Here is a 13,303-nt window from a genome sequence, read left to right as displayed (position 1 = left end):
TCACAGATTCATAGAAAACATGGGCTCTGCAACCAGAGATTCTGGACTGGAATCCAACGCTGCCCCTTATTGGCTGTGTGACCTCTAACAAGATGCTGCCACTCTCTGTGCCTATTTGCTCATTTCCAAAATCAGGATGATAATAAAATCACCACCCTCAGTGGGGTTGTTGTGGCGATTAAGTTAATTAATATTTAAAAGGTGCTTGTAACACTTTCTGGGACTATAAAAGGCCATGGAACCAAAATATTGCCATGGAATCTGATGCTAGAAGTGAACTTTAAAAATCAAGGGTAACCACCATTCCAAAGTCTGAATGCTTCTGTTGCATTCCTGCCCAGTGGTCATCCTTCTGCATGACAGCACCACTGGGGCCTCCTGCCTGCCTACCCCCATCACCTGAGCAGAGAGAGAATGAGAAGAGTAGGTGTGAAGAGTGAGCAGGCAAAGAAGTGTGCATGTGGCTGGCCTCTTACCGTGCACGGTGTACCCCAGGGCGCCTGCCAGCTGCTGGCCAGTGTTCCCTTGGGCTCCAAACTGCAGGATCTCCAGGGGCAGGGACACTCCGGTGGGAGAGATGACAAAGTTTGTCCCGTTTCTACCTGCTGCTGCGCTTCGGAAGAGGCGAAGTGCAAACTCAGTCTTCTGCATTAGCAGGCTTTGGGGGAGGTGGCTGTGTCCTCTGGGGAAGCAGAAGTGAAGGAGGAAGAGGGTGACATGCAGGAGAGGCGGCATGGAGATTGCTGTTGCTGCTGGTCCTGCAATTCAGCGGGCAGAGAATCAGGATGAGGAGGGATGCTGGCGATGCAACCAGCTCGTCCCACAGAAAATCCCGCTGCCCAGCTCTGTTCGCTCTGTATTTAGCGGCTAGAAAAGGCCAGGGCAGGGAGGCATTCACCCAGCTTCCCTGGTCACCCACCCTCAGTCCCACCTGCCCAGGTTGCTTTACTGCATTCTGTTGTGTTAGCATTGGGAATATTCACACTTGCTGGGATGCTTTTGAAAACCAGACCGTGGGTTGGAAGACCTGCTTCTGTCACTGGATATGTGGCCTTGGCAATACCTGAAGCAAACCATTATGTTGGAAAAAGAAATGTAAGAAGTGCATATACTCTTTTCTTCTGTATTTAACCAACTTATAGCTGTGCCTTGTTTATCACAAATATTATGATGATGACTACTACTATTAATAATAACAATAATCTGTCATGTTAAAAAGGACTTTGTACATTTTCAATTATTCCAAAAATCTTACTAGGTAGCTGTTATTTTATTTCACCTGTACGGATGGTGACTGAGGTTAAGAGAACTCAGTGGCTCATTTCCATGGGGAAAACAACAGTGCTCTAGCTTAAATACTGGTCTACTATCAAGAATATATATAAGTGCATTAAAATATTGATACATGAATTAACCGTTAACTGGAATGCTAGAATTCTTGGGATGTGAATTATTCTCATAAAAAGAACAATTTCACAAAGAGAATTAAACAAAGTAAACTCTGACCCCAGAACTGTACCCTTCCAGGGAAGCCAGAACATCCACAGGTTAGAAGTTCATATCAGAAGAGAAAGCAAGTGTTTTCCATGGCTACGCCACATATCCAGCAGCAGCAATTTTTGCTAAGTGGTCTAACTCTGAAATCAGATGGAACTTCCTACAGAAGTTTGCGGACAAGACTCCCAGTGTTGTCATTAAAGACCCACGCAGAAAGCCAATCTCTTGTTCTTCAACTCTCTGCAGGCAGCTAAGCACAAATGCAGTACAGATGGATGTCCTTGGTACCACAGAAGTGAGGCTGTGCGTGTGTGTGCATGCACCTGGAGGTGGAGGGTCCCAGCCCAGGCTCATTTGTGAAAGCCTCAAGCCCCACTTCAACAGCTCCTGCAGCTCCTATAACCTCCCACAAGAATACTCAGCTCTCAGCAAGTGGATCTGGACCTCAGTGCCCCGGGCTCCCCATGACATACCCTACCATGGGAGGAGCTGCTTACTCACGGACTCTTGGACCAAACGGTTGTGCTTCCTTGGTTGGTTCTGTTCTTGTGGGTCTCCAGCATTAATGTGCTCCCTTTTAAAAAAGTGGAACAGAATCTGCTTTGAATCACAAGACAGCACAGGGAGGAAACTGGCGACGGCCGTCTCTGCCGGCGATGTCTCTACCACTCGGTCCAAATTCCTAGAGCCTGGAGGTACTGAAGGGAGCCAGGAGAAGCAGCCCAACCCTGAGCAGCAAAGCCCAGATCGGGAACAGAGTGGGACCCTGGGGACGGAGCCAGCCACACCCGTCAAGCCTTCTTAGGCTTGTGACCTGGTTGTACCAGCAAGGAACCCCTCATCCAGTCCTTTGTCACTTTGAGGAATTCCACTGATAACTCTGTGTAGGGCTTTTGCTGGGTACCAGGTACCTAATGCTTCTCCCCTCCTCCTGTGAAGAGAACAATAATTCAGTCTTTGGGTATGACCTGAAACTTTTAGCAAATGAAATTCTGCCATAGGGAAGGAAAACAAAGCAAGATATGGCACGATCTGGTTGGAGCAGTTTGTCTTGCCTGATTTATTACTAATAAAAGGGAGCGCTCTCACTTTGGTTAAAAAAGCATTATTTACAATCTTCTCAGACACAACAGCTAAAAAGTACAATTAATTCATTTGAGGAGACCTTTTTGTCAATGAATAAATGTACATTTTTGAAAAGTATGAACAGATTCTGTCAAAAGCCTGTTCTCATGACTGATTCAGAATTACTTACATTTTTATTAAGGTCTTAAGCATTGCATTAAGCTCAGAGTAGATGGTGGGTTATATGTTGTTAAAGATGAAAGAAGAAAGGATTTGAAAACAAAAGCAATTTTTAGTAATGATCTCTCAAGCATCTGTTGGTGTTAAAATTGAAAAATTAAAGGACAATTTTTAACCTAACTACCTATACCCTTATAATCAGTGGGTAATTTTATCTATCTATCTATCTATCTATCTATCTATCTATCTATCTATCTATCTATCATCTATTTATCTTTGCAGTACTAGGGATTGAACCCAGGGGTACTCTACCACTGAGTTACATCCCAGTTCTTTGTATTTTGAGACAGGGTCTCACTAAGCTGCCCAGACTGGCCTCGAACTTATGAACCTTCTGCCTCAGCCTCTCAAGTTGCTGAGATTACAGGCATGGGCCACTGAGCTCTGCAGGGTTCTATTAAAGCAGAGTTGTATTGCTGACACCTATGCCTGGGATAAATTATAGGTCTTAAGGTTGTTTTAGTTCTATAATTATTTCACATGAAATCTTCCCAAATCCTTAATTTGGATTTATTTTATTATTGCATGCCTTGGACTTTAAACAGTAGTATGATAGGGGAATAAATATGTTCACTTATTCTACAGCACTTAGAGAAGGCATATCATCCACCCCTCCATCCTCTATCCATTCTTGCAACTGACCAATAGCATCTGATCACCTGTTAGGTGCCAAAGCTCTGAACTGGGTCCTGGGGATATGACTGTGAACCAGCCACCTGAGCTTAACTCTCATGGGACCTGAGTCTTGTTCACTGAACACATACTTGAGATGTCAGTGCTGATGGTGGCAAGAAGAAAGAACCATATTGATTATGAGAGCTTCTCGCAACATCATTGGGTCCACATGGCTAGAATTATTTGAACAGAAGCTGGTTCACTATTTGCCAGTGGTACAGTGGAGAGATACTTGTAAAACAGCTTTCAGATTGAGACTTTTATGAACATGCTTTCCTAACTCTAAGAATGTACCATTCTAAATTGCTTTAAAAACACTTTAAGGAACAATGCTAAGGAACCATAACATTCAAGAGCTATTTCTTATATAGGTTAAATATTTCAAAGTGTGAATGAATGGCAACTGATTTCCCTTGGTGTATTCAGCTGTGAACCTGGGTAGGCCATTGATGTCTCTGACCATTTAGGCAGAGATTATCCTATTCATTTCTACCATGTTGGGATGGATATTTGCTAGGCAGCTAAGGCAGGCTCCGTTCTTGGTGATGTTTATTTGTTACTGTAACAACAAAAATGGTGAGAGCATTGTTGAGCACTTGGAGTGTTCTGGGTGGCCTGCTAAATACTTCCCATGCACAATTGCAACAAAATATCACAACAATCCTATGAAGAATGTATATTATTTCCATATTGTTGATAAAGAAACTAAGTCTGAAGGGTTTAAGATTTTGCCCGAGGTCCTGCCAGCCTGAGCTGGGCTTTGAATCTAGGTTCACCTTGACTCCGAGGCTTATGTTCTTCATCATAGTCTTGGTGCCTGTCAGGGGTCAAGATTTGGGTGTCTTGAAATCCTTTATGGAAGCAGGATTCGAGGCATTTGGTGGTCATCCCAGACTTTATTGGCTCGTGATGTGTGTCTACTCCATTTGCATTTACTTGAGATGTTGTGGTGAATCACCTGTAGACAGATGGCAATGAGCCAGTGTCTTTTTAATTATGGTGCTTAATTTTTCACCGGCTGATTTCTTAGGCAGAGATAAATCACTTTCAAACCCAGAGGTCTACCAGTGGGTTTAACATTGCATTTTAATTCATTTGGAGCACAATTAACACTTAGACCACTCCTCTTTGTTGTGTGGGTTGCTCGTCTGGGGTTGTACAGAGAGAGTCCCCATTTGTACCTCTGCCCTTGAGGAGTCCATCATGGAAGAGAAAGTATGCTGATTGACTGAGACCACAGGATGCCACTCAAAGGATGACAAGGAATGCCACTGAAAGAAGTGCCAGGGCTTGGCCAGACTAAGCCAGGGAGCAATGCAAGGGTCCCCAGCAAACAGAGCCACAGGATTAAACAAGACCGGCAAGTCTCTTGGGGCAAACTGTACAGCTGGACTTCCATCTGTCCTTCCGGGAAGAGAAGGGTAGAGAGGACTGCCTCTGGGCTTCCTGCTGTCATGATTGACAGTTTCTACATGGCTCTCATCTTCTTCTTAGGTATCTAGTGTGCAGATAGGATGAAAATGAACAGTGGGCCTTCTCCAACCTTCAACACCGTTCAGGATGGCCTAGTGCAGAATGCACATAGGCCTGGCTTCCAATCACTGCCTCTTACAAACTATAGCCCTTGGGCAAGTCACTGAGCTGCTCTGAGCTTTAGTTAACGCTTGACAAATGGGCTTATAACACCTACCTCTCACTGTGTAGAGGCAAGGAGACAGCCTCTGGGAAGCCTCTAACATGGAATCTGATAAGTAGGAATGCTAAGAACATCAACTTCTTTTGTATTGTGTCACCGTGTGCTAGTCAACTTTCTGGTACTCTGACAAAATACCTGAGACAATCAAGTTATAAAAAGGGAAGTTTTATTTTGACTCACAGTTTCAGAGGTTTCAGTTCATGCGTCCTTGGCCCTATTTTCTCTGGGCCTATGGTGAAGCAGAACATCAGGGTAGCGAACTTTGTGGTAGAACAGCTTGCTTACCTCAAGCTGAGGATCAGAGTGAGCGAGGGAGAAGAAGGAACAGGGTTCCAATATCCCCTTCAAGGGCATGCACCCAAGTGACCTAAGTTCCTCCAAGTAGGCCCCACCTTGTAAGATTTCACCACTTTCCATTAGGGCCATAGTGTGAGGACCAAATCCTTAACCCTGGGCCTTTGGGGAACATTTCAGAACTAAACTATAGCACCACCACTCTCTCTCTCATCTTAGGAGAGGACCATTGAGGTCATTGTCATGCCTACATAGTCAGGGGTCTTGCAGACCAAGGCTGGGAGTGAATCTGTGCTATTTATCACAAGTATCTTTTCAAATGTCTTAAAAGAAAAAGGTTGGAAACTTTTAAGAAGACCTCTGAATTCAGAGCAAACCTTTACCTAACTTGTAAAAACTTCTATTTAACTTGTAACTTGTAAAAAGCAAGTACTTCACTGTTGTAGTTACCCCAGGTGCTGAGTGTTGAGTTGATCCTTCTCCTCAGTTCATGCCACGTCAGCATCCACTTGTTTCTTCTTTTGTTTCCTCTGAGGAATGTGCTTTGAAAAAGGCATATCGTTATTTTGTGTGCATGCATTTTGGATTTGCATAACTGTTTTTATGTATTTTACTAATTGTCCTAATGTTTTTCAAGAAACACCCTTTTAAGATCCACGTGATGTTCTGTATGCATCTGATTCTTGCTGCTGGCTGCTGGGTACCACTCCTCAGAATGTAGCTGCCTCATTTGCATTATCCATTTTCCAAGTGCAGATCATCCAGCTTTTCTCCACCTTGTCCCCAGTGCAGACAGTCCTCGGACAGCTCTTGTGGACGATGTGGGAATTTCCCTAGGATGTTCACTGAGGAAGATAATGACAGGGCCACAGTTTATGCATACATCTAATTTGAATATGGAGCTCTGGACTAAGCTTTAGAGATCTACATTCATTACACCACACCAACATCCCATGTCTCCTATCTCTGCCAATACTGGGTATTTCCCATTTCTTTGATTTGTCTGGTGTAATAGATGCAGAGTTGTATGCCATTGTGTTAATTTGCACTCTGGCTGTGGGCAGTGATGTTGAACACTTCATAATATGCTTGTTATTCTTCTGTTTTGTCCTCCAAAAATGCCTGTTCATATCCTTTATCCATTTTTGTATATTGTGGGCTTTTTCCTTGTTGATTTTCAGTCCATATAACATAAAATTCTTGCCAATTTTAGGTCTCAAAAATACTTTCTCCCTTTCTGGTCATTATCTATTATCTATCTTCAATTGTGGCTCTTTCTTTTTTTCAAGTTTTTTATTTGTTCTAATTGGTTATACATGACAGTAGAATGCATTTTGACACTGTACACAAATGGAGCATAACTTCTCATTCCGCTGGCTGTACATGGTGCTGAGTCACAATGGTAGTGTAATCATACATGTGTATAGGGTCCTAATGTCTGTCTCATTCTACTATCCTTCCCAGCCCCACCACTCCCCTCCCTCCCCTCTGCACATCCAAAGTTCCTTCATTCTTCCTTCCCCCTCCCCCACACTATGGATCAACATCCGCCTATCAGAGAAAACATTCGCTTTGGTTTTTTGGGCTTGGCTTATTTCACTTAGCATGATATTCTCTAGTTCCATCTATTTACCTGCAAATGTCACAATTTCATTCTTCTTTATGGCTGAGTAACATTCCATTGTGTATATGCACCACATGTTCTTTATCCATTCATCTGTTCTTTAACCATTCATCTAGGTTGTTTCCATAGCTTAGCTATTGTGAATTGAGCTGCTATAAACATTGATGTGGCTGCATCACTGTAGTATGCTGATTTTAAGTCCTTTGGGTATAAACTGAGTGGGATAGCTGGGTCAAATAGTGGGTCCATTCCAAGTTTTCGGAGGAATCTCCACACTGCTTTCCATAGGGTTTGCACCAATTTGCAGTCCCACCAGCAATGTATGAATGTACCTTTCCCCGCAACATCCTCACCAACATTTATTATTGCTTGTATTCTTGATGATTTTCATTCTGACTGGAGTGAAATGCAATCTTAGAGTAGTTTTGATTTGCATTTCTCTAATTACTAGAGATGATGAACATTTTTTCATATGTTTGCTGATGGATTGTATTTCTTCTTCTATAAAGTGTTCAGTTCCTTAGCCCATTTATTGATTGGATTATTTGGTTTTTTTTTTTTTTTTTTTTTTTTTTGTTAAGTTTTTTGAGTTCTTTATATCTCCTGGAGATTAGTGCTCTATCTGAGGTATGTGTGGTAAAGATTTTCTCTCATTCTGTAGGCTCTCTCCATGTTATTGATTGTTTCTTTTATTGAGAAGAAGCTTTTTAGTTTGAATCCATCCCATATATTGATTCTTGATTTTACTTCTTGTGCTATAGGAGTCTTGTGAAGAAAGTCAGGTCTTAAGCAGACATAATGAAGATTTGGGCCTACTTTTTCTTCTATTAGGTACAGGGTCTCTGTTCTAGTACCTAAGTCTTTGATCTACTTTGAGTTGATTTTTGTGCAGGGTGAGAGAGAGAGATTTAATTTCATTTTGTTACATATGGATTTCCAGTTTTCCCAGCACCATTTGTTGAATAGTCTATCTTTTCTCCAATGTAATGAAGCCAGTATTGAGAACAGGCAGTTAGTTTAGAATAGGGAATTGGGTCAAATTGAGAAAATGGAGCCCACCTGTGTCTGGAAAGTTGGAGCCCACCCCTGGGAGAATGGAATGTCAAAGACCTCTGCAGGCCTTTGAATTACCAAATTTACCTGCCCTTACCATCCTTTTCAAAAGACTGCAGGTGAGGGGTTGCTGATTAATGCCCCTGGGCCCCTACCTGCCTGAATCACTCATTTGGCCCTTCTCCCCAGCCCATCTGCTTCTCACCTTTTTGCCATCTTACCTGCCTCTCCTGGGCCTAGTCATGTAGGTGGGAAGGAAAGAGATAAGGGGGAAGGAACAGGAGAACAAAACCTATAAAAAGGGCAAGATTTGCTCATCCAAAAATTTCCACCTTTTGGTCCCCTTCTTCTACCCTGGAGAAGTCTGTTCTACTTTTTTAAAAATAAACCTTCTTACTTTCTACTCTACACTTGCCTCCGTGTGCTTCTGATGTTATACTTCAACATCTGAGGAAACAGATGGTAACTGGCGGTTACCTTTGTCTAGTATGGGATAACCGTATTTATGTGAGTTTCTCTCTGTGTCTTCTATTCTGTACCATTGGTCTACATGTCTATTTTGATGCCAATACCATGCTGTTTTTGTTACTATTGCTCTGTAGTATAGTTTGAGGTCTGGTATTGTGATGCCTCCTGCTTTACTCTTCTTGCTAAGGATTACTTTGGCTATCTGGGTCTCTTATTTTTCCAAATGAATTTCATGATTGCTTTTTCTAGTTCTATGAAGAATGTCATTAGAATTTTAATAGGAATTGCATTAAATCTGTATATTTACTTTTGGTAGCACTTTTGGTAGTATGGCCATTTTGACAATATTAATTCTGCATATCCAGGAACATGGGAAATCTTCTCAACTTGGAAGGTCTTCAGTTTCTTTCTTTAGTGTTCTATAGTTTTCATTGTAGAGGTCTTTCACCTCTTTCGTTAGATTGATTTCCCAAGTTTTCTTTTTTTTTTGAGGCTATTGTGAATGGGGTAGTTTTCTGAATTTCTTTGCAGTGGATTCATCGCTTATGTATAGAAATGCATTTGATTTATGGGTATTGACTTTACATCCTGCTATTTTGCTGAATTCATTTATTAGTTCTAGAAGTTTTCTGGTAGAAGTTTTTGAATCTTCTAAATATAGAATCATGTTGTCAGTAAACAGTGATAGTTTGAGTTCTTCCTTTCCTATTCGTATCCTTTTAATTTCTTTTGTCTCTCTGGTTGCTCTGGCTAGAGTTTCAAGGACTGCTTTGAATAGAAGTGGTAAAAGAGGGCATCCCTGTCTTGTTCCAGTTTTTAGAGGGAATGCTTTAAAATTTTCTCCATTTAGAATGATGCTGGCCTTGAGCTTAGCATAGATAGTTTTTACAATGTTGAGGTATGTTCTTACTATCCCTTGTTTTTATAGTGCTTTGAATATGAACAGGTGCTGTATTTTGTCAAATACTTTTTCTGCATCTATTGAGATAATCATATGATCCTTGTCTTTAAGTCCATTGATGTGATGTATTATGCTTATTGATTTCCATATGTTGAACTAACCTTGTGCCCCATGGGATGAAACCCCTTGATCATAGTGCACTATCTTTTTAATATGCTTTTGCATGTGATTTGACAGAATTTTATTGAGGATTTTTGCATCTATGGTCATCAGGGATATTGGTCTGAAGTTTTCTTTCCTCGATGTGTCTTTGTCTGGTTTTGGTATCAGGGTGATACTAGCCTCATAGAAAGAGTTTGGAAGTGTTCCCTCCTTTTCTATTTCATGGAATAATTTGAGGAGTATTGATGTTAATTTTTCTTTGAAGTTCTTGTAGAACTTAACTGAGAATCCATCTGATCCTGAGATTTTCTTGGTTGGTAGGCTTTTGATAGTGTATTCTATTTCATTGCTTGAAATTGATCTGTTTAAATTGTGCTTCAGTTTGTGTAGTTCATATGTCTCTAGAAATCTGTTGATGTCTTCGAGATTTTCTTCTTTTCTATTTTTTAAAGACTTATATGTTATTATTATTATTTTTTAGTTATAGATGGACACAATATCTTTATTTTATTTATTTATTTTTTGTGGAGCTGAGGATAGAACCCAGTGCCTCTCACACAGTAGGCTAGCACTCTACCGCTGAACCACAATCGCAGCCTGAGATTTTCTATTTTATTTGAGTATAAATTTTCAAAATAGTTTCTAGTTATCTTCTGTATTTCAGTAGTATCCATCATGATATTTCCTTTTTCATTACGAATTTTAGTAATTTGAGTTTTCTTTCTTTCTATTAGTGTAGCTAAGGATTTATCAATTAATTTTTTCAAAGAACCAAATTTTTGTTTTGTCAATTTTTTCAATTGCTTATTTTGTTTCAGTTTCACTGATTTCAGCTCTGATTTTAATTATTTCCTGTCTTCTACTAATTTTGGTGTTGATTTGTTTTTCTTTTTCTAGGACTTTGAGACATAGTTAGGTCATTTATTTGTTGACTTTTTATTCTTTTAATGTATGAGCTCAATGCAATGAACTTTCTTCTTATCATTGCCTTCATAGTGTCCCAGAGATTTTGATATGTTGTATCAGTGTTCTTGTTTACCTCTAAGAATTTTTTAATTTCTTCCCTGATTTCTTCTGCTATCCATTTGTCATTCAATAGCATGCTGCTTAGTCTCCAGGTGTTGGGGTAGCTTATATTTTTATTTTATTGTTGATTTCTAATATTATTCCATTATGATCTGATAGAATGCAGTGTAGTATTTTTTTTTTTTTTCATATTTGCTGAGAGTTGCTTTGTGGCATAACATATGGTCTATTTTAGAGAAGGATCCATGTGCTGCTGAGAAAAAGAGGTATTTGCCTGATGATGGATGAAATATTCTATATATGTCTGTTAAGTACAAATCTTTGATTGTATTATTTAGTTCTGTAGTTTCTTTGTTTAGTTTTTGTTTGGAAGATCTAGCCAGTGATGAGAGGTGTGTTAAAGTCACCTAATATTATTGTGTTGTGGTCTATTTAGGTCTTGAAATTGAGAAGGGTTTGTTTGTTATGCATAGATGCTCCGTTGTTTGGGGCATATATATTTATGATATGTCTTGCTGATGTATGATTCCCTTAAGCAGTATGAATGTCCTTTTATATCCCTTCTGAGTAACTTTGATTTGAAGTTCACTTTGTCTGATATGACAATGGAAATCCCTGCTTATTTACACAGTCCATGTGAGTGATATGTTTTTTCCCAACCTTTCACTTTCAGTCTGTAGATGTCTTTTCCTAGGAGGTGAATCTCTTGAAGGCAGCATATTGTTGGGTCTTTTTTAAAAATCCAATCTGCCAGTCTATGTCTTTTGATTGATGAATTTAGGTCATTAACATTCAGGAATGTTATTGAGATATGATTTGTATTCCTGGTCATTTGGTTTATTTTTATTTTTTAACTTGACTTAGTTTCTCCTTTGATTGATATTTCCTTTAGTGTGGTTCCTCTCTTTGCTGGTTTTCATTGTTTTTTTTCCCCCCATTTCCTCCTCATGGAATATTTGCTGAGAATGTTGTATTAGTACAGGCTTTCTAGTTGTGAATTCTCTTAACGTTTGTATATCATGGAAGGTTTTTGTTTCATCTTCAAATCTGAATCTTAATTTAGCTGGATATAAAATTCTTGGTTGGCATCCGTTTTCTTTTAGAGTTTGATAAATGTTATTCCAGGACCTCCTGGCATTGAAGGTCTGGGTTGAGAAATCAGCTGAGATCTGAATTGGTTTCCCCCTATATGTAACCTGATTTTTTTCTACTGCAGCCTTTAAAATTCTATCCTTATTCCATATGTTAGTCATTCTCATTATAATATGCCTTGGTGTGGGTCTGCTGTAATTTTGTACATTTAGAGTCCTGTAAGCCTCTTGTAGTTGGTTTTCCATTTCATTGTTTAGATTTGGGGAATTTTCTGATATTAGGTAACTGAAAGGATTGTGCATTCCTTTGGCTTATGTCTCCATGTCTTTGTCTAAGCCAATAAATCTTAAATTTGGTCTTTTCATGTTATCCCATATTCTTGGAAGTTCTGTTCATGGTTTCTTACTATCTTTTCTGTGCAGTTGACTTTATTTTCAAGAGTATATATTTTGCCTTCATTGTCTGAGGTTGTCTTCCAAGTGGTCTAGTCTATTGGTGATGCCTTCCATTGAATTTTTAATTTGGTTATTGTTTCCTTCATTTCAAAGATTTCTGCTTGATTCTTTTTTTATAATCTCTGCCTCTTTATTGAAGTGATCTTTTACTTCCTGTATTTTCTCTCCAATACCATCCTTTATTTCAAAGATCAATCTAACTATGTATTTTCTAAACTCCTCCTCTGACATTTCTTCTGTGTTGTCTATGAATGCTATTGTTGGTACATCTTGGTTTCTTTGAGGTGCTTTGTTCCCTTGTTTTTTCATGTCATTTGTGTGTCTTCCCATCTACCAGTATGAATCTGAGGCAGTACAGTTTTTACCTGTAGTCTTGTAGTGTCCCTGAAACTTCCAGAACCTCACTTTAAGGGGGAGACCAATATTAACAGCTCCCAATGCAAACAATATACCATCTTAAACCAAATAGTGCCTATTAAGGTGTTTACAGTTTTGTTGCAATTAACAGAAATGGTGTGTTCAATTATTGTTTACAATATAAACACTAAGTTTGCTAAAAGTGTTTACCAATTCAAATGATGAACAATGAGGGAACAGAAGTAGTGTAAGATGTGTGATGTTTATAAGGGAAGAGAGAAGATAGAGGTAAAAATTTATAGTAAGAGAGAGGGAGGAATTAATAGAGGATGACTATTAGTATGAGGGAAGTGAGAAAGAGAATCCAGGGAGACAGATAGGTGGGAAAAAAATACATACCATTTTTTTTAAAAAAGTAAAACTATAAGAATATATAACAAAACTAATACATTATTCAAACATTCCATTCCTCAATATATTTTTAAAAATTTATTTTATTTTTACAGACTGCATTTTGATTCATTGTACACAAATGGGGTATAACTTTTCATTTCTATGGTTGAACATGATATAGATTCATACCCATTCATGTAATTGTACATGTACATAGGGTAATAATGTGTGTCTCATTCCACCATCTTTCGGGCCCCCTCCCACGTAATCCAAAGTTCCTCCATTCTTCTCTTATCTTCCCCACC

The 13,303-nt window shown here is 39.3% G+C and overlaps 1 protein-coding gene across 1 annotated transcript in view; it reads right to left on the bottom strand.

The window, feature by feature from the left end:
• SERPINE3 (serpin family E member 3) overlaps positions 1-2,057 on the bottom strand; it is a 31,530-nt gene extending 29,473 nt beyond the window's left edge. Inside the window, exons 1-2 of the mRNA XM_079136186.1 lie at positions 1,995-2,057; positions 477-758 (exon numbers count right to left, since the gene is read on the bottom strand). Coding sequence (XP_078992312.1) covers positions 477-735 — 259 coding nt within the window. The 5' untranslated portion in view covers positions 736-758; positions 1,995-2,057. The remainder of the gene's footprint in view (positions 1-476; positions 759-1,994) is intronic.
• Between the last annotated feature and the right edge of the window lie 11,246 nt (positions 2,058-13,303).

This window comes from Sciurus vulgaris, assembly GCF_902686455.1.
Source record: "Sciurus vulgaris genome assembly, chromosome: 4".
Classification (NCBI taxonomy): Eukaryota; Metazoa; Chordata; class Mammalia; order Rodentia; family Sciuridae; genus Sciurus; species Sciurus vulgaris.
This window is presented reverse-complemented; position numbering and strand designations above follow the sequence as displayed.